Below are 20,753 nucleotides of genomic sequence, written 5' to 3'. Positions count from 1 at the left end.
GGTGGCTCATGCCTGTAATCCCAGCGCTTTGGGATGCCGAGGTGGGTGGATCACTTAAGGTCAGGAGTTCGAGACCAGCCTGACCAACATGGTGAAACCCGATCTCTATTATAAAAAAAAAAAAAAAAAAAAAAATTAGCCAGCTGTAGGGGGCAGGGGGGCATGCCTGTAACCCCAGCTACTTGGGAGGCTGAGGCAGGAGAACTGCTTGAACCCAGGTGGTGGAGGTGGCAGTGAGCTGAGATCATGCCACTGCACTCCAGCCTGGGCAACGAGAGCTAAACTCCATCTCAAAAAAAAATAAAAAAAAATAAACAAATGATAATAATAATAATAAAAAGGAAATTTGGAACGAAGAAGAACCTGTAACTTCTGTTATCATACAGTCTAAATTCTTCAAACTCACATTTAAAGAAAAATACCTTTAAAAAATGTGTTTAATTCAAAGGCAAGATTATTTATTGCAAATAATTCTCAGGTTACATTTTTTTTTTGAGATGGAGTTTTGCTCTGTCGCCCAGGTTGGAGTGCAGTGGCGTGATCTCGGCTCACTGCAAGCTCCACCTCCTGGGTTCATGGCATTCTCTTGCCTCAGCCTCCCAAGTAGCTGGTACTACAGGTGCCCACCACCACGCCTGGCTAATTTTTTGTATTTTTAGTAGAGACGGGGTTTCACCGTGTTAGCCAAAATGGTCTCCATCTCCTGACCTCTTGATTCGCCCGCCTCGGCCTCCCAAAGTGCTGTAATTACAGGCGTGAGCCACTGTGCCCGGCGCAGGTTACATATTTAAAAAGGAAAATATATTTCTTCAAAAGAACCTTTAAAATGACTCATGAAATTCCTTTCTGATTAGCTGCTACATATTGATGGTTCTTTAACATGCAATTATGTGCATATATACTTGGAACTAAATTATTTTTAAAATACACAGCATATGTAGGAAAAATATCATTCACATGAACTCAGTTTTTATTTAAGCAATGAAAAAAATAGCTGTTTAAAAAATTCCTGTTAAAAATTTACTAAATACAAAATATATAAAATAAGCAAAATATATTTGTATAAAAGTGATTTAAAATATTCTCTAACTATAAAGTTATCACAAAGACAATATTTTATATGATCACCAAACAGACAAGAATAATAAATACATTTAAGTAACACTAAATAATACTCTTGAGATGGGCTTAAAAGCATTTGAGACTTTTACTGCCAAGCTAAGAGAGTAAGCCAGTCTCTTTCACTGTGAGTTTACCCTGGACAACATCCAAAAAACAAAAGCAGCTATATGAGGAAACTGAAAAAGTAAACAAAAACAGTCATTTCCAGGAGAGAATTCTACACTTAAATGAAATTCAGGGGATGAAGAGTACCATTTTTCCCCCTCTCTTCTCCCTTGGCAAGCTAAAGTCAGCACCTTAAGCAGCAAACAGTAAGGAAAATCCGTGTGTTTAGCAATGGCTTCTGCAAACCAGGGGATTGGGAATAATTTTTTACTTCTGACTTATTCTTTTCCTCCTCCAACTTTTCCCCATGGGTGGGCTTCAGTCACAGAGCTACAACAGTATAAGAAGCTAATACTCAGAGTAAAACTCTGTGTATATAAAAAGGAGCATCTATGACATAATGAAAATGAAAAAGAAGAATCCCCATTTTATTTTTCTTATCTATTCTCTTGCTTCTTTGCCCTTGTGGCAGGCCCTACTAACAGAATTCAGCAGTAGACTGGGCACCAAAGTCTCCTAAAATGAAACAACCCAACTTTCTTGACAAAGGATCAGTAAAATGGGGCCCTGGGAGATAAAGAGTCAGGAAGAAACCTGGAAAGAAAGTTCTGGAGAAGGAGATTCTACAGTTCTGTGCATTCACTGGCACAGTCACTTCTGAGCTGTGTATGTGCAAGATGGACATGAAGCACAGCAGCAAATGCTACGTGCATTGAACTACAGTTGAAAAGACGACCCAAGTCCTAAACTAAGCTCTAACTGGCATGTGTATTAGGCAGACTCAAAGTACCACAGCAAAAGCTCTGATAACTGAACTGATTGTTTCCTTTGACAAGGCAAAAATAACCTAGGGAAGGCAAGACAGAATTTACAGTCTAAATCGAAGCCAACTGATCACCTACTAAGAAACGAACCAACAAACAAAAACCCAACATTTCCCACACAATTTAAACAGGACCCAACATCTTATAACATGATATTCAAAATGGCTGAGACAACCTCAAAATTATTCAACATACAAAAACCCAGGAAAATGTGAAGAATTTTCAAAGGAAAACACAATTAACAAAGGTCAGTCCTAAGGTTTAGATGCTGGATCCCAAGATATTAAATGAAATTGATTTTAAAGCAACTATTGTAATTATACTCCATGGGGTTAAAATAAACTTAAAATTAATGGAAAGATAGAAGTACTCAGAGAATATATAGAAATTATTTTTTTTAAAAAAAGAATAAATGAAATTTTTTTGCAAAATGGAGATGACAGATGAAGGAATCATGAGCTAGAAGACAGAACAACAGAAATTACCCGATCTGAAGAGAAAAAAATATTGACAAGAAAAAGACAGAGTATGAGGCCTGTGAGACAAAACGAAAGGGTCTAATACATTAACATAATTAAAATCCCAGAGGAGAGGAAAAAGAGATTACTATCAATAGTTTGATGAGTATGTGGCAAAGTAGTTTTCAGAGGAATACTGACAGGGATAGTGATATTATATATTAACAAATGATTCAGTCCACCAAGAAGACATAACAATCCCAAATATATTTATGCACTTAACAATAGAGTTTCAAAATGTATCAGGTAAAAACACACTGACACACAAAACAGGTAACTGAACAGAGAAATAAAATCAGACTTTAACATTTCTGTCTCATAATCAAAAAAAACAAGGAGACCAAAAAAACAGCAAGCGTACAGAAAATCAGAAATACACTAGCAAAAACTTTGATCTGACACTTACAGAACACTCACCAAACAGCATTTATAGTGCAGTTTCTTTTCAATGCATTTGAAATATTTATCAAGGTAGTTCATATTCTGGACCATAAAACAAATAATAAATTAAAAAATTAAAATCATGTAAAATATGTCCTTTAACTATAAAAGGATTAAGTTATAAATCAGCAACAGAATGATTTCTGAAGAGTTTAAGAAAATTTAAAAATACTTTAATCCATAGATGAACAAGAGAATAACAAGAGAAATCAAACAGAATTTTATACTGAATGGAAAAGCAAATATAATAGTCACAAAAATAATATAATAGCAAATAGTCAAGAAAACTTGTTTTCAAATTGTTTCAAAATTTGCTCAAGTAGTGTTTAATGGGAAAGGTATATAACAAAAAATGTTCAGATTAAAAAAGACAGAAACATCAATTAAATGACATAAACTTCAATCTTCAAAAAACTAGAAAGAGGGGAGGAAATTAAACCCAAAGCAAGAAGAAAAATGTGCAGAAATCAATGAAATTAAAATACAGAAAAATCAACAGACCAAAAGTAGAGCATTTGAAAAGATTAAGAACCTAATGCCAAGGTGACCTAAATTAATAAACAATAAATAAACCAGAAGACACAAAATACCAGTTATCAGGAATAAAGGACAGGACATGACTTCATCACAGCTTCTCAGAGGAAATGGGAAAAAGAAAAAAAGCATGGCTACAAACCCTAGCGATATATTACAAATATAGACAGTTTCCAATTTAAATAGCTCAACAACTTATGATTTTTTTGACTTTACGATGGTGAGAATGCAATGTGCATTCAGTAGAAATCATACTTCAAATTTTGAATTTTAATATTTCACAAGGCTAGTGATATGTGGTATGATACTCTTACTTGTATTATTCAACACTTTATTGTAAATAGTCTTTGTGTTAGATTATTTTGCTTAACTGTAGGCCAATGTAAATATTCTGAGCACATTTAAAGTAGGTTAGGCTAAGCTATGATTAAGAGTATTAAATGCATTTTCAATTTATGGTAGATTTATTGGGACCGTAATCCCATTGTAAATGGAGGAGCATTTTATGTATTTTGATGCCCATAAATCTCACAACAAATAAAATGGATCAATTCCCTGAAAGAAATGAACTGTCAAATTTCACTCAAGAAGAGACAGATATGTTTATTAGTCCTGAATCTACTAAAGAAATTTAATTCTTAGTTAAAATCTTCAAAGAAAACAACACACCCAGAAAGCTTCACTGACAAATTCTACCAAACATTTAAGAACAAAAGAATAGTAATTGTAAACAATCATGTCGAAGAAAGAAAAACACACAGCACATATGTGTTTTATGAGGTCAGCATTACCCCAATATCAAAGTCACAAAAAATTACAAAAACAGAAAAATAAAGACCAGTAACCCTCAAAAACACAGATGCAAAAACTTCACCCTCTAAAAAAAACTAGAAAACCTAGAAGAAATGGATAATTTCCTGGACACTTACACTCTCCCAAGACTAAACCAGGAAGAAGTTGAATCCCTGAATAGATCAATAGCAGGCTCTGAATTGAGGCAATAATTAATAGCCTACCAACCAAAAAAAGTCCAGGACCAGATGGATTCACAGCTGAATTCTACCAGAGGTACCAGGAGGAGCTGGTACCATTCCTTCTGAAACTACTCCAAACAATAGAAAAAGAGAGAATCCTCCCTAACTCATTTTATGAGGCCAACATCATCCTGATATCAAAGCCTGGCAGAGACACAACAAAAAAAGAGAATTTTAGACCAATATCCCTGATGAACATTGATGCAAAAATCCTCAATAAAATACTGGTAAACCGAATCCAGCAGCACATCAAAAAGCTTATCCACCATGATCAAGTTGGCTTCATCCCTGGGATGCAAGGCTAGTTCAACATATGCAAATCAATAAACGTAATCCAGCATATAAACAGAACCCAAGACAAAAACCACATGATTATCTCAATAGATGCAGAAAAGGCCTTTGACAAAATTCAACAGCCCTTCATGCTAAAAACGCTCAATAAATTCGGTATTGATGGAACCTATCTCAAAATAATAAGAGCTATTTATGACAAACCCACAGCCAATATCATACTGAATGGGCAAAAACTGGAAGCATTCCCTTTGAAAACTGGCACAAGACAGGGATGCCCTCTCTCACCACTCCTATTCAACATAGTGTTGGAAGTTCTGGCTAGGGCAATCAGGCAAGTGAAAGAAATAAAGAGTATTTAGTTAGGAAAAGAAGAAATCAAATTGTCCCTGTTTGCAGATGACATGATTGTATATTTAGAAAACCCCATCGTCTCAGCCCAAAATCTCCTTCAGCTGATAAGCAACTTCAACAAAGTCTCAGGATACAAAATCAATGTGCAAAAATCACAAGCATTCTTATACACCAGTAACAGACAAACAGAGAGCCAAATCATGAATGAACTCCCATTCACAATTGCTTCAAAGAGAATAAAATACCTAGGAATCCAACTTACAAGGGATGAAAAGGACCTCTTCAAGGAGTACTACAAAATACTGCTTAGTGAAATAAAAGAGGACACAAACAAATGGAAGAACATACCGTGCTCATGGTTAGGAAGAATCAATATCATGAAATGGCCATACTGCCCAAGGTAATTCATAGATTCAATGCCATCCCCATTAAGCTACCAATGACTTTCTTCACAGAATTGAAAAAAACTGCTCTAAAGTTCATACGGAACCAAAAAAGACCCCACATTGCCAAGACAATCCTAAGCCAAAGAACAAAGCTGGAGGCATCACGCTACCTGACTTCAAACTATACTACAAGGCTACAGTAACCAAAACAGCATGGTACTGGTACCAAAACAGAGATATAGATGAATGGAACAGAACAGAGTCCTCAGAAATAATACCACACATCTATAGCCATCTGATCTTTGACAAACCTGACAAAAACAAGAAATGGGCAAAGGATTCCCTATTTAATAAATGGTGCTGGGAAAATTGGCTAGCCCTAAGTAGAAAGCTGAAACTGGATCCTCTCCTTACTCCTTATATGAAAATTAATTCAAGATGGATTAGAGACTTAAATGTTAGACCTAAAACCATGAAAACCCTAGAAGAAAACCTAGGTAATACCATTCAGGACATAGGCATGGGCAAGGACTTCATGTCTAAAACACCAAAAGCAATGGCAACAAAAGCCAAAATTGACAAATGGGATCTAATTAAATTAAAGAGCTTCTGCACAGCAAAAGAAACTACCATCAGAGTGAACAGGCAACCTATAGAATGGGAGAAAATTTTTGCAATCTACTCATCTGACAAAGGGCTAATATCCGGAACCTACAAAACACTCAAACAAATTTACAAGAAAAAACAAACAACCCCATTACAAAATGGGCAAAGGATATGAACAGACACTTCTCAAAGGACATTCATACAGCCAACAGACACACGAAAAAATGCTCGTCATCACTCGCCATCAGAGAAATGCAAATCAAAAACACAATGAAATACCATCTCACACCAGTTAGAATGGCAATCATTAAAAAATCAGGAAACAACAGGTGCTGGAGAGGATGTGGAGAAACAGGAACACTTTTATACTGTTGGTAGGACTGTAAACTAGTTCAACTATTGTGGAAAACAGTGTGGCAATTCCTCAAGGATCTAGAACTAGAAATACCATTTGACCCAGTCATCTCATTACTGGGTACATACCCAAAGGATTATAATTCATGCTGCTATAAAGACACATGCACATGTATGCTTATTGCGGCACTATTCACAATAGCAAAGACGTGGAATCAACCCAAATGTCCATCAGTGACAGACTGGATTAAGAAAATGTGGCACATATACACCATGGAATATTATGCAGCCATAAAAAAGGATGAGTTCGTGTCCTTTGTAGGGACATGGATGCAGCTGGAAATCATCATTCTCAGCAAACTATCGTAAGAACAGAAAACCAAACACCGCATGTTCTCACTCATAGGTGGGAATTGAACAATGAGATCACTTGGATACAGGAAGGGGAACATCACACACCGGGGCCTATGGTGGGGAGGGGGGAGGGGGGGAGGATAGCATTAGGAGATATACCTAATGTAAATGACGAGTTAATGTGTGCAGCACACCAACAAGGCACATGTATACATATGTAACACACCTGCACGTTGTACACATGCACCCTAGAACTTAAAGTATAAAAAAAAAAAACTCTTAGAAGAAAACTTACGGGAAAACCTTCATGACACTGGATTTGGCAATGATTTCTTGGATATGACACCAATGGCATAGACAACACAAGAAAAAATAAAGAAACTGACACGCTGGACTTCTTCAAAATCAAAAAAAATTTTGTGCATCAAATAACTCTATAAAAAAACTAAAATAAATATATCTATTGTAACATGGTGCTCTCACTAATTTAGAAATTCAAGGACAATTTTTCTTTCTTTTCCTTCTTGCTCTTTCTTCTCCCTCTTCCCTCTTTTTCTCACCTCCCTTCCTCCCTCTCTCCCTCTCCCTTTCCACACCACTCTCTTCTCCCTCCCTCTCTGTCTTTCTTTTCTGAGATGGGGTCTTGCTCTGTCATCCAAGCTGGGGTACAGTGTGGCACAATCATCAATCACTGTAACCTTGAACTCTTGGGCTCAAGAGATCCTCCTGCCCACGTCTCCCTAGCAGCTGAGACTACATGCGCACACCACCATGCCCAGCTAATTTTTAAAATTTTTTGTAAAGACAGGGTCTCATGCAGGCTGGTCTCGAACTTCTGACCTCAAGCCATCCTCCTGCCTCAGCCTCCAAAACTGCTGGGATTACAGGTGTGAGCCACCATGCCTGGTTGACGATTTCTTAAATCAACGAAAAAAGATATTCCATTCTGTATATAGTATGAATAAACAACTTGCTACTCTATGGCCCAAAACTTTTTAGGGGCAATCCAGTCTTGTTTACCTTTTTACAGAATAGGCTGTGCTCCATTATTTTATTTCTTTTATGTATTAAAAAGGCCAAAGGGAAAGGTATAACATGATGTGAAATAAAGTGTCCAATGCTAGAGCTATCCTTGCCTATCAAAACAATACTCTGAAAGTTACAGGCAGAAAAGAAGAAAAAGGCAAAGAAATTAAGGGTGGTAATTCGAAGATAAAATAAGTCTGTTATCATAGCTTTATACATTTAATAGTGAGAAGAACCACACCAAAACAGCACATTAAGGAAAAACAGAAAACAGTGAATAGTAAAGATAGATACACAAGAAACAGAAAAGAAAGCTCAATTAAATTGGCAAAAAGTGACGTAGAATTTTGCCTTGATATATAATGAACTTCAGTAAGAGATTTTAGTATACAATAGAAATTTAATAAAATACAATGCAGCATACAGACATTTCTAAATATTTCCAGGAAAAAAAAGGTTATTCGGTGGTATATCTGTCTAAAGGACTTGGTTATAAGATAGCAGCAATTCTAAATGTCTCCATGTGGAATGAATCTAAAAACATCATTAGAATGAGGATGCAATATATTCATTTTTCATTCACTCAAGAAGAGAAATCACTTTCTCTGCTTGGATTTTTTTTTTTTTTTTTTTTTTTTTTTTTTTTTTTTTGACAGAGTCTTGCTCTATCATGCAGGCTGGAGTGCAAAGGCGAGATCTAGACTCACTACAACCTCCGCCTTCTGGGTTCAAACAATTCTCACGCCTCAGCCATCCCCAGTAGCTAGGACCACAGGCATGCACCACTACACCTGGCTAATTTTTGTATTTTTAATAGAGACAGGGTTTCACCACGTTGGCCAGGCTGTTCTCAAACTTCTGGCCTCAAGTAATCCACCCACCTGAGTCTCTCAAACAAAGTGCTGGGATTACAAGCGTGAGCCATTGGGCCTGGCCCCTGCTTGGATTTTTAAAAAAATAATCAGTAGGCTGGGCGTGGTGGCTCACACCGGTAATTCCAGTACTTTGGGAAGCCGAAGCAGGTGGATCACTGGAGGTCAGGAGTTCCAGACCAGCCTGGCCAGCATGGTGAAACCCCATCTCTACTAAAAAATTTTTTAAAATTAGCTGGGTGAGGCCAGGCGCAGTGGCTTACATCTGTAATCCCAGCACTTTGAGAGGCTGAGGCAGCTGGGTCATGAGGTCAGTTTGAGACCAGCATGCCCAGTATGGTAAAACCCCATCTCTACTAAAAATACAAAAATTAGCTGGACACGGTGGCATGCACCTGTAGGTCCAGCTACTCAGGAGGCTGAGGCAAAAGAATCTCCTGAACCCGGGAGGCAGAGGTTGCAGTGAGCCAAGATCAACCCACTGCACTCCAGCCTAGGCAGCAGAGCGAGATTCCGTCTCAAAAAAAAAAAAAAAAAAAATTAGCGGAGTGTGGTGGTGTACACCTATAATTCCAGCTACATGGGAGGCTTAGGAAGGAGAATTGCTTGAACCTGGGAGGTGGAGGTTGCAGAGAGCCGAGATTGCATCACTGCACTCCAGCCTGGGCAACAGAGCAAAACTCTTATCTCAAAAAAAAAAAAAAAAAAAAAAAAAGTGGCTCACGCCTGTAATCCCAGCACTTTGAGAAGCCGTCAGCAAAGCAGATCACAGATCACTTAAGGTCAGGAGTACAGTACCAGCCTGGCTAACACAGTGAAACCCCGTCTCTACCAAAAATACAAAAAATTAGCCAGGCATGGTGGTGTGTGGCTGTAATCCCAGCTACCAGGAGGGTGAGGCAGGAGAATTGCTTGAACCCAGCAGGCAGAGGTTGCAGTGAGCCACAGTCATGCCACTGTACTCCAGCCTGGGTGACAGAGTGAGACTCCATCTCAAAAAATAAAACAAAATAATAATAATAATAATAAATAATCAGTAATCACAAAGGACATGAGTTTCAGTAAATGTTTGTATTTCTGCCAATGAAAGGAATTGAGGTTAGGAGGGCCAGGGAGAAGGAGGTGCTGAGAAAGAGATTCAAATAGTACCTTTAGCATCATCAGAACCTGAAGCCAAGAGTTTAGGATCCATCAAATTAAAGTCAACACTCCAACACCTCTTCTCATGCTCCTGGAAGCAGAAAGAAGACAGTAGCCTCAGACAGAATAGAGATCTCAAAATGAATAAAGCAAGAAAAAAAAAAAAACTGGTATCAATTTATTGTTATGGGGAGAGGGAAAGAGAACAGGCTAGAAAACAAATGAAAAGCAAATAAGATGTTGATATAAAGCACGTCCAAAACTTTTAATATACACATTTACCGAAATTATTGCTTTCAGAAATTTATTTGATGCATTCTACAAAGACCAAAGTCTGAAGAAATGCTTCAGAAAAGTATCTGGTACCAAAAAAAGGAGACTGAAAAAAAAAAGTATTTGGTATTGCACAGGTGTTACACAGGTATAAAAAGTACTAAATAGTGGCTTCAAATCTGTAATTATAAAGCACATGAAGTTCTAAAAGTTTTAACAAAATAAATACATGATTCATATAACATGTAACTAGTACCCTTATTTACCTGATAGACCTTTGACCTCTGTCCCGTGAATCCATCCCATAAAATAACAGTGCCTTCATAATCACTGCTAGCTAACAGGTTCTTATGGTAACTACTCCAACTGATACAGCTGAAAGAAATATAGTTAAAAGTTACTTTACGTAAAAATAAATAATAATGGGATAAAAAGAATTTTAATGTGTTCAGAAAAATAATGTGTTTTGCACTATTTTAAAACGGTCTCTATCAGTTCACAATCATTATTCTGCCCACAACATACCTGGGAAAAGATGTATCAATAATTTTGAAATTTTAAAAATAAAAATTAACAAGTAATGACCCTAACCACTTTTTACTGTGATCACTAGCTGTTAAGATGGATGTGAGTCTAGAGCTATCATTGGCCATCTTTGATACATGAGGAAAGGATGTCTATCAGTGAAGGTGATACTGTCTAGAGGGCTCAAGGCATACCATCGCAGAATGACAGACCTGATGAGACTGTTTAACGCCCTGGATCCAGTTGTGCCAAATCATATAAGCCAAATAAACTACAGTGAATTGGGTTTCTGTATTTACATCCCAAAAGTCTTGACTTAAGTAATTATAACTTAAGACTACAATTCCAATTAAAAGCATCTAAAAGTTAGAATCAAACTTTTATCATTTATGGTTCTGGCTATTCTCAAGTGCTCCAAAAGTCTACATCATCTAAAAACTTCTGCTGAGATACATACCTGCATCATGCATATAGTAAAGGGAATGTATACTATGGAAGAAGCTACTTAGAAGGCAGTTAATGTAGGTAACTTCTAAGACATGAACACAAGGTCTTTTGCTTTCTACTAGTTGCACTGATGCTAAATTTCAGAGACTGGAAGAGTTCATTTACATTTTTAAATACTTTTAATTAGAATTTCTGGTAGAAATTATGTGGAAGAGTTAAGAGCCACAATTTGAATTTAGGTAGACTTGAGTTCAAATTCCAGATCTGTTACTTACTAGCTGTGGCTCTGGCTAATTTAGTTCACTTTCACAGCAGATGTGCTCCAAATCTATTTTAGGAATCCTTAAGTATTGATCCTTTCAGCCCCAGGCCCACCGCTTTCAGCCTTGAGCGCTTTCACCATTTATTACAATGCACCAGGAAGTATTGCACATTTTTACATGTATAATTACAGAACAGGTAGATAGCACATTTAAACCTTCTAATCCATGTTTTCATTATGTAATACATTATGAGTACTTGCTATGGGCCAAGTATTGTTCTGAGTGCATTATGGGGATTTTTCAAAAGTACAATCCTATTAAATAGGTATTACTATTGTGGCCTCCATTTTATAAATAAGGAGCATGAAATGTTTAAGGGCACAGACTCTAGAACCAAACTACTTGAGTCTGAATCCTGGCTCCTCTATATAAAGGTATATAATCTTAAGCAGGTTATTTACCTTTCTGTCCTCAGCTTTCTTTGTATAAAATGGAGCAATAATGAAAACTATCTCATAGGTCTGCTAAAGACAAAGCACTTAGGATAATGCATGATATATAAGAATTCAATAAAGTTGTATCTAATTCATGTTATATCCTCTTCACTTAGGACATAAACTATAACAGATTCTCAATGACGAGTGCCACAAATGAATGGGGAAGCTCACCAATTATCAATATAGTATTTTTATAAATGAACTAGAAAAAAGAAAGATATAACAAATAAATTATACAAAGACTGTAACAAACATACTATGTATGTCATTCATAAAGATAAAAAAAGTTCAAGGATGGCTATTTTGAAAATGTTCAAAGTTCTATACAAAGTTATTATTAGATGATTTCCTCATATATTTCTCTTTTTTTTTTTTTTTTTTTTTTTTTGTGGTTTTAAACTTTATTATGCTATGGGTCCCTACGAAAATATGCTTGTCTCCTTCTTCTTCCTCCTTCTCGTCCTCCTCCTCCTCTTCTTCTTCTTCTCTGATGTAAGGCAAAAGCTTTTAGCTTAATATTACTGCTTTAAATTTTTCAAAACGAGAACACTTCTCAGCAAAATTTTGTATTTCTTTGTTTTAGTGTAGAAAGCAAAAGTAAGGGATAACTAAAGTCTAAGTTCAAGCTAGATATATTTGTTTACATTGGAACAACAGTTTTAAACTCCAGGAAAGAAGTGCTGATAGCTCAGAAGATAAAGCAAGTAATGGGTTCCAGTAAAGTTGGTTGGGGAATTTTGTTTGTTTAATTATTTCTAGTTAAGAAAAAAAATAATTGGATATAGGAACCTTGTGGATATAGGAACCTTGCCTTGCTTGATTGCATACAGAGTGTCAGGTAGTGATACTACTGAAAACTTGTGCTTCCATTCCTTAATTAGAGATAATTGCTGGTTAATAGAATGGGCAATTTTCTTTCTCTTTGGTGAAAGGATCTAGATACTGTACTTCAAACTGATTGTTCTGTTTCAAGCAGAAGTCCTCTAAGCTGGGACATGAAATGCCAAACTCTTATGCTTCAAATGTCTCCATTTATCCATTTAGGCAAAGTTAGATAAATTTTCTGAAATGGAAATTACCTCAGCATCTTTCTCTGATATTGTCTAATTCCCACATCTCCTGTATCTATCCAAATTTAACCTGCATCTTAAAAACAAACATTTTGGAGAGAGGCCACTACTAATTTAAAAATATATTTCTCTTTTAAAGCCAATGCTCGTGATAACAGCTTGGGAAGCTTGTTTAGAAAAAAAAAAGAAAAAGCAGATTCTAGAATTTTTCTGAGATTTTTTGGGGAGCAGATCAGGAGTAGAGTCTTAAAATACTGTTAATGTTTAAGAGTATTTTAGGTTTAAAATACTGTTAATGTTTAAGAGTATTTTAGGTTTGAAAAGCACTCCTTATAAAGTATAATCTCTAATACAGAAAACATAAACACCATTCCTTCAGTGAAAAGCAGAATATTATTGTAAAAAAAATTCTTAAAACTAGAAACAATTCTAATATGTTGAGATATGTGCATGCTAGGGGAAAAATTCATGATGTTTAAATACTATTCATAAGCTACATTAATCCTTATTCAGTACTCCACAGAGTCTCCAATAACCATCTCCAACAAACAACTTTATTTGATTAAATGAAAGAAGAACTTTCATTTGGCAACTGGAAAAAAAGGCTAACCTCACAAGAAAAAAGCAACCAATATCTGTAAGAAAGATGATCTAAGTCATAATATATATTCTGTATACATAGTACAATTATAGTGTTCACCATGAATGAGCAAAAAGTGTCATGCAAAGGTAAAATAATTTCTTGATAATTACACATGCAAATTGTTACATATATACTACATCATGCCAAGAAAATATGTAAATACCTGATTTTCGAATTGCAGGTCATTTCATTCTCAGGATAATGAATATCCACTGCATCCTGGATGACAGTGCCATATTCATAGACTTTAATCTTCTTTGTAACCCCAGCAATTGCAAAATAGTCACAATCCCGGTCAAATTCAATACTAAGGGGAAAAAGTGTATGACAACATTTCAGAATTTGCTACTTTCTATTTCTAAAGTAATTCTGTCTACAAGGATAAAAGATCTACTTCAAATGCCTTCAAATTGTACTAGGCCTCATAACACATACCAAATTAAAAGTGGTTGAGATTTGTGTATATCTACACAATTGTGCACAGGTGTACTTTTGTTCCTAGACACCTGACATGCTTTTCATTCAGTTCTAATAACCGTATTACAGCTTACTGAGAAAGATTTAATGGCGTGAATCATTTGATATACTAAAAGCATGCCAAAAGACAATTATCAACTAATGTTTGATACATTCTAGTTATTTCCCTGCCATTTTGTGAAGATGGTAGAATTTCACAATATTCAATGTTATTTTTTAATAAATTAGTATATAATTTGAATTACTGAAGCAATTGGGTGATGACAAGGGGATAGCATACAACAGAACAATTAAATTATCATTACTTTTTCCCAAATTCATACCTAATCCCCCTCCCCAAACATCTCTCTGAATTATAAAACCCCAATATGCATTCCCCATACCACAAAAGAGGTTAAATAAGTGAATAATCTCCCTTCCTTTAGCGTTACTTAGAGAATTCACCCTCTCTTGCTGATCATTTTTATATAAGCTCCAAAACAAGCTATTTGAAAGCAAGTACAAGATCATACTCGCTTTCATAGAACTTGGAGCCTAAGCAAAGTTGTTTTTATATAACCAGCTAGAAATCTAATTAGCCCAATGGTAGTAAAAGTTGAAATGAATCATCACATACATTACTCCTCAATATGATTTAAGCATCTTTTCTAGAGGTTTAGTGGTAAGAATTTGCACTGATCTACAATTAATTACATAATAATACCTAATATTCATTAGTCATTCACCAACTACTAAAACACTTTGCATGTATTAACTCATTTAGTTCTCATAACAACCTGTGATACATGTATTAATATTCTCTACATTTTACAGATGAGAAAATGAGGATTAGAGGTGAGGTAAATTGCCCAAAGTTAGTCAGTTTGTAAGTGGCTGAGATGGTATTCAAACACAAAGTAGTCCGGTTTCAGTGTTGGTATTAATAATTACTATGCTTTTATCACAGATCAAAGCTCTTAATGTAAAACTCAAAGTGTAAAGGCTAAAGGTTTAAAATCTAATATGTATGAATGTGTCTTCAGTATCTATGTATGTGTGTTTCTTCTCTCAAAATGCCTAGCTAGTGCTCTGCATCTATTAAGCATTCATTTAATTCATAAAAATACAAACACCTACATACAATAATAATAACATCCATTTTCTTAATGGATTACATGTGATATCCATTCACAGAACAGTTAATGATTAATGATTTATTAAGAAGCTTGCTGAACTGATGATAAGAAAGAGACACATTAAGAATATTTCAGGCTGGGCTCGGTGGCTCATGCCTGCTATCCCAGCACTTTGGGAGGCCAAGGTGGGAGGATCCCTTGAGCCCAGGAGCTTGAGACCAGCCTGGGCAACATAGTGAGACCCCATCACCACAAAAAAATGAAAAAATTAGTGAGGCATGGTGATATGTTCTTGTCCCCAGCCACTTTGGAGGTTGAATCAGGAGGACTGCTTGAACCCAGGAATTTGAGCCATGACTGTGTCACTTACACTCCAGCCTGGGTGACACAGCAAGATCCTGTCTTAAAAAACAAGAAGAAGAAGGAATATTTCCCTTAAAGACACACATTGAGATGCCCAATTTTCATTACAGCTTTAAATGTTTCCTTAATTTTATATAAATTTTAAAGAATTAAAAAAATTTTTTTACAGAGATGGGGGTCTCACTGTGTTGCCTGGGCTGGTCTTGAACTCCTGGGTTCAAGCAATCCTCCCATCTTAGTCTCCCAAAGTGCTGGGATTACAGATTTTAGGCATGAGCCACAATGCCCAGTCAATTTTTAAAAAATTTTTATTCAGTTAAGTGTCACTGACTAGAGTACAATTGAGCAAATGTTCCCTCCAGTAAAGTATGATACTATAGCAATGCAATAGATTTATTTCTACAACCTCAACTGAACTGCTGCCTCAGCTACTACTCGCTGCCATGTGGATTTTAATGCACCGTAACTATAATGATGACAACTACTCATCTATCCCAACTCAATTTACACCCATAGTCTCATGTCACTGAAGGAGAAATACTACTTTATCTAGTAAAGGACAGAGTTATTATCAGAACTGAAATCCTGTTTTTAACTTAGGAGGTTTTGGTATAGCTGAGATTTCAAGTGAACCAGTTATGTTATCACTAAATACTTTTTATCTACCTACACATATACATAGCTAATAAGTCAACACCATTCCAATGTTGTGCCAGTAAAAGTATGCCATTACTAAACTATTAGTTTTAACATATATAATATGTTTAAACACTAACCTATCAAAATAATAGCTTAAATACATTACAGGGAGAAAATTGATGCATAGGTAAAAATGTTATCAAAAGAATTCAGATGATGACCTAAATATGTCTATTATTTCTTCTGCTGGTAGGTACCCTGTTATTCAAGACAGCTCTCTCTTTTTTCAACATGTTATTATTTAGTGACATTAGCTCACTTTTAACTCTCATACTAAGAAGCTAACTTTTTGTTTTGACTTTATTGCTACTGTTTTCTTACATTTTGGTTATGTTTTGCTTTTAATATATTAAGGTATCAAGAACCTGTAGAGTATGTTTTAAAAAATATTTTGGGGGTAACAAGATCTTTTTATAGTGTAAAAATAATAGATTTTAACAGAAATATTAATCAAAAAGTATAAAGAATAATATTATTTCTAGAAAATACTGATTAAAAAGGAAAGAAAGACAAACAGGTCCCCCCCACCACCCAACCACCTTTTTTAATGGAAGAATTTCCACATCACTAAGACTCAGGATTTAAGCACTTCCAGATACTGAAGCACCTGCTCCCTATCTCTGACATATTTAATCATATATATTCTCAAACATCAACGTAATGAGATTCTAAAAACAGATCATGAACTAACTGAAATGGACACTGTAATTTTCAGGTGCAGAGAGCTTTGTAGAGTTAATATGAAACAGATGACCTCTTATATAACAGTATGATATTTCAGTTACTTTTATTATGAAATCTGGTAACACAAGCAAAAGTACTTCAAAAGTTAAACAGTGACTAGTTAGGCTGAGACTAAATAAAAGGTAAACTAATTGAAATGTTGCTTATGCAATTAAATTCAAAAATAAATTTTAAGTCTTACTACTGTTATACGACGTTTATTTCTGCCATCCACTGTCAGCAGTAATAATAAAAACAACAGGTTTATGAAAATTTACTGCGATGACAAATTCAATTTCACAGAATTTGTTTTTTATTTCAAAACATACAAGTATACTTTTGAAAAATAGTGTTTCTGGGGACATAAACTGCATTTTTCTTTCACATTTTGAAATATTTCAACTGTTAAAAGAAACTGACTTATATCAACAGCTGAAATATGTAATTCAGCTGTAGGAAACTAGTTGTATTCTTTGTCAAAAAGGTCATTAATCAAGTGATTAAGCAGCAAGGCAAGAAATCGCACAGGACAGCTGATTAATGCATACCTCCAGTACAATGGGGCACGAAGCAATGAAAGCCATCTATAAGCCCAAGCAGTGAATTTTGTCAGTGTTTCCACTGTCTGTCGTATCTTTTTGCAATTATAAGTATTAACAAACATGGATTAGTGTCCCTGGATGCTAGAGCCCAATTTATCAAATTAAAATATAAAGTAAGAGCAGTTGTCAAAGTTCTCATTCTCATTCATTACCATGATAGTGTGCCTCAAGAGCAGGTAACTATAACTTCAAAGAAACAAAACATAATTTTAGAAACTGGCCATTTTAATGAAAAGTGATAAGCAGATCTTTAAAAAATACAAACGAGTAAATTAAGAATTGATGTTACTCAACTTTCTTCCAATCAATACTACTTAAAACTTCCATAACATACATAATGCTTGAGATGTATCAAGCATTGTTCTAAACACTTTACATAAATTTACAAGCTTCAAATCTCCACTGTATAAAGAAACTGAGATATACTGATGTTAAGTAATTTGTCCAAGGATACACCAGATAATTCAAATTTAAGCAATTGGTTCCAGAGTCTATGATCTCCATCATCATGCAAACTTGCCATGCAATTTCAATTAGAACAAATGAGCTGGTCTTCAAAGAACATATACATAGGCAAAATAAGAATAACAACACAGAATAATAATATACATTATATTAGATATAGTGATAATAACACATAATAATTTAGCCTGTGCAACAAGTTAAACATAAAGGGATAAAAAAAAGAATAAGGTAGCCTCACCGGGTTTATAATTAATAGAAGAGATTACAGACAATATAAGCCCAAATGATAAGACAAAATATTGATAGAGGAATTCAGGAGGCAATGATTATTGGGGCTTATTCGAAGAAAAGAATGAATCGTGAATATTTTCAGCCATCAAATGTCCAGAGTGCCAGTTATCTGCCAGATACCTAGCTGCTGAAAAAACCAAGATGTTAAAAAAAAAAAACCACATTACAGTTATGTGCCATTTAAGGACATCTTATGTTCCCATAAATTATAATGAAGCTGAACAATTCCTACCCTAGTGACTTGCAGTGCAACAACACGATCCTCAGGTTTGTGGAGAAGATGGTCATATCAGCACATATGAGGGCTACCTCATTTTGTCCCCTATGGTTGCACAGATTTACATCATCTGGATGTATCAAATTATTTAACCAGGAACATTTCATTTCTAGTCTTTTACTGTTAAACAATGCTGGAAAAAAAAAAAAAAAAAAAACCCCTTCTATATGTGTCAATTGCCACATAAGCAAGAATACTCTTAAACACACCCAGAATATGAAGCGCTAGGTCAAAAAAATATGTATACTTTTCTATTAAGTAAAAGCTGAATCTCTCTCCACCCAGATAATGCCATTAATAATCGCAATTTCTCCCCTAAATGTTCCCTTTGCTTTCTCATTCTAACTGAAACCCAGCTCTCCCCTGAATATACTGCTTCCTCAAAGTCTTCCCACATTCCATGTTCAAAGAGGCCTGGAAAGTAAAGTTGGTGTCCTTACTATACACAGCTTCTTCTAGTCATTTTTCTCTCTCCTCCCTGAAACCTCCCAGCTCAAAATCTCCTGTAACATATACCATCCAATAAGTGTCCTTGATGCTCCTTCTACCAACCCATGAGTTCTTGGAAATTCTAACTTTCAGCTCACTGTCATTTTCTTAAAAATTATTCCTTTCATAATTGTTATTTTAGTAACTATATATAGATGATTAATATCCTGGTCTATCAGTTTTCTTGACTTCCTCTTCTCCAAAGATCTTTTATTCTGTCCACTTCACACAACCATGACCACACCCTAAACACTTTTCTTCGTTACCAATAACTTCACTCCCTCCTTCACCTTATGACATAACACTTTCTGACAACTACTTCTATTCTTTCCAGTTGATTCATTGTCTCCAACAATCCCTCAAGGCCAATGTGATCTAAAAATCTCTGGATCCTATAACCACTGCTCCTCATTCTGTCATGTATTTACTTTCTTCTTTCCCAACATAAATTACATGGCCAGTAAATATAACTCCATCACACAACTTTGTACTCGGTTACCATTTTCATTCTCTTATCTTTTGTACTTTACCTCCCTGGCAAAACTAACCCTAGATAAATTTCTCTACTTACTCTACATTTGAACTGGCAGATTTGAAAATGGTTAGAGAAAAAACAAGCAACCATGTTCCCTGGTCTCATTTAAAATTCATGATCACTATCCTTAAGGGGGGCCCTTAACACTAACTTCATAGGAAACTACTCTCATCCTCTCACTCATAGAAAGAAGTTACGTAATTTTTTTTACTCTTCACAAATTTCCCATACCTTCACAATCACTCTCAGCAAATTATTCCTTTTTTGTTTTTGAGACGGTGCCTCACTCTGTCACCCAGGCTGGGGTGAGGTGGGCGCGATCTTGGCTCATGCAACCTCTGCCTCCTAGATTCAACCGATTCTCCTGCCTCAGCCCCCCGAGTAGCTGAGATTACAGGCGTGTGCCACCATGCCCAGCTAATTTTTGTATTTTTAGTAGAGACAGGGTTTCACTATGTTAGCCAGACTGGTCTCAAACTCCTGACCTCAGGTGATCTGTCTGTCTCAGCCTCCTAAAGTGCTGGGATTACAGACATGACCCACTGTGCCCGGCCAAATTATTCTGTTTTTAAGTGTACTGAAAAATATAAAAAGAACAAGAAGATACTTTCCAAAGGCTCCCACTAACCACATCTTCTACTTATCAGCATTTATACCAACATGTTTTGATATATTCTGTGGCCTTTCTTGTCATTCTGAACGCATGTGCTCCTAGATGTAACCAAAATATATACTTGTGCGGTAAGTTCCATCCTTGCTTACCTACTCAAGGATTCTTTCCTAATTTCCCTCCTCTCTCCTGTATCAATCAATTTTTCCATCTATCCTGGATCTTTTCCATAAGCCTTTCTATGTTCTTCTTCCTTTTCAAGTAAAAAATAAAATACCTCTTATAATCCTATTTCTATTTTAGCTACTATCCTATTGTTTTCCTTTCTAATACCATAATTTTACAAAAAAAAGTTTTTCCATAATCTCTCCTCTCATTCTCCTTAACTCACTGGAATCAAGTTTTTACCTCCATCACTGAAAATGCTG

At 35.6% G+C, this 20,753-nt stretch overlaps 1 protein-coding gene across 13 annotated transcripts in view; it reads right to left on the bottom strand.

Moving 5' to 3' along the window:
* The window catches only part of COP1 (COP1 E3 ubiquitin ligase), a 259,658-nt gene that overhangs the window by 87,247 nt on the left and 151,658 nt on the right, over window positions 1-20,753 (bottom strand). For all 13 annotated transcript variants that reach the window (XM_050767129.1, XM_050767154.1, XM_050767165.1 and 10 more), the window contains 3 exons: window positions 13,843-13,986; window positions 10,501-10,609; window positions 9,971-10,052 (listed from right to left, as the gene is read on the bottom strand). In XM_050767129.1, the coding sequence (XP_050623086.1) occupies window positions 9,971-10,052; window positions 10,501-10,609; window positions 13,843-13,986 (335 nt within the window). The remainder of the gene's footprint in view (window positions 1-9,970; window positions 10,053-10,500; window positions 10,610-13,842; window positions 13,987-20,753) is intronic.

This window comes from Macaca thibetana, chromosome 1 (genome assembly GCF_024542745.1).
Source record: "Macaca thibetana thibetana isolate TM-01 chromosome 1, ASM2454274v1, whole genome shotgun sequence".
Classification (NCBI taxonomy): domain Eukaryota; kingdom Metazoa; phylum Chordata; class Mammalia; order Primates; family Cercopithecidae; genus Macaca; species Macaca thibetana.
The sequence above is the reverse complement of the archived record's forward strand: the minus strand, read 5'-3'. Positions and strand labels throughout refer to the sequence as shown.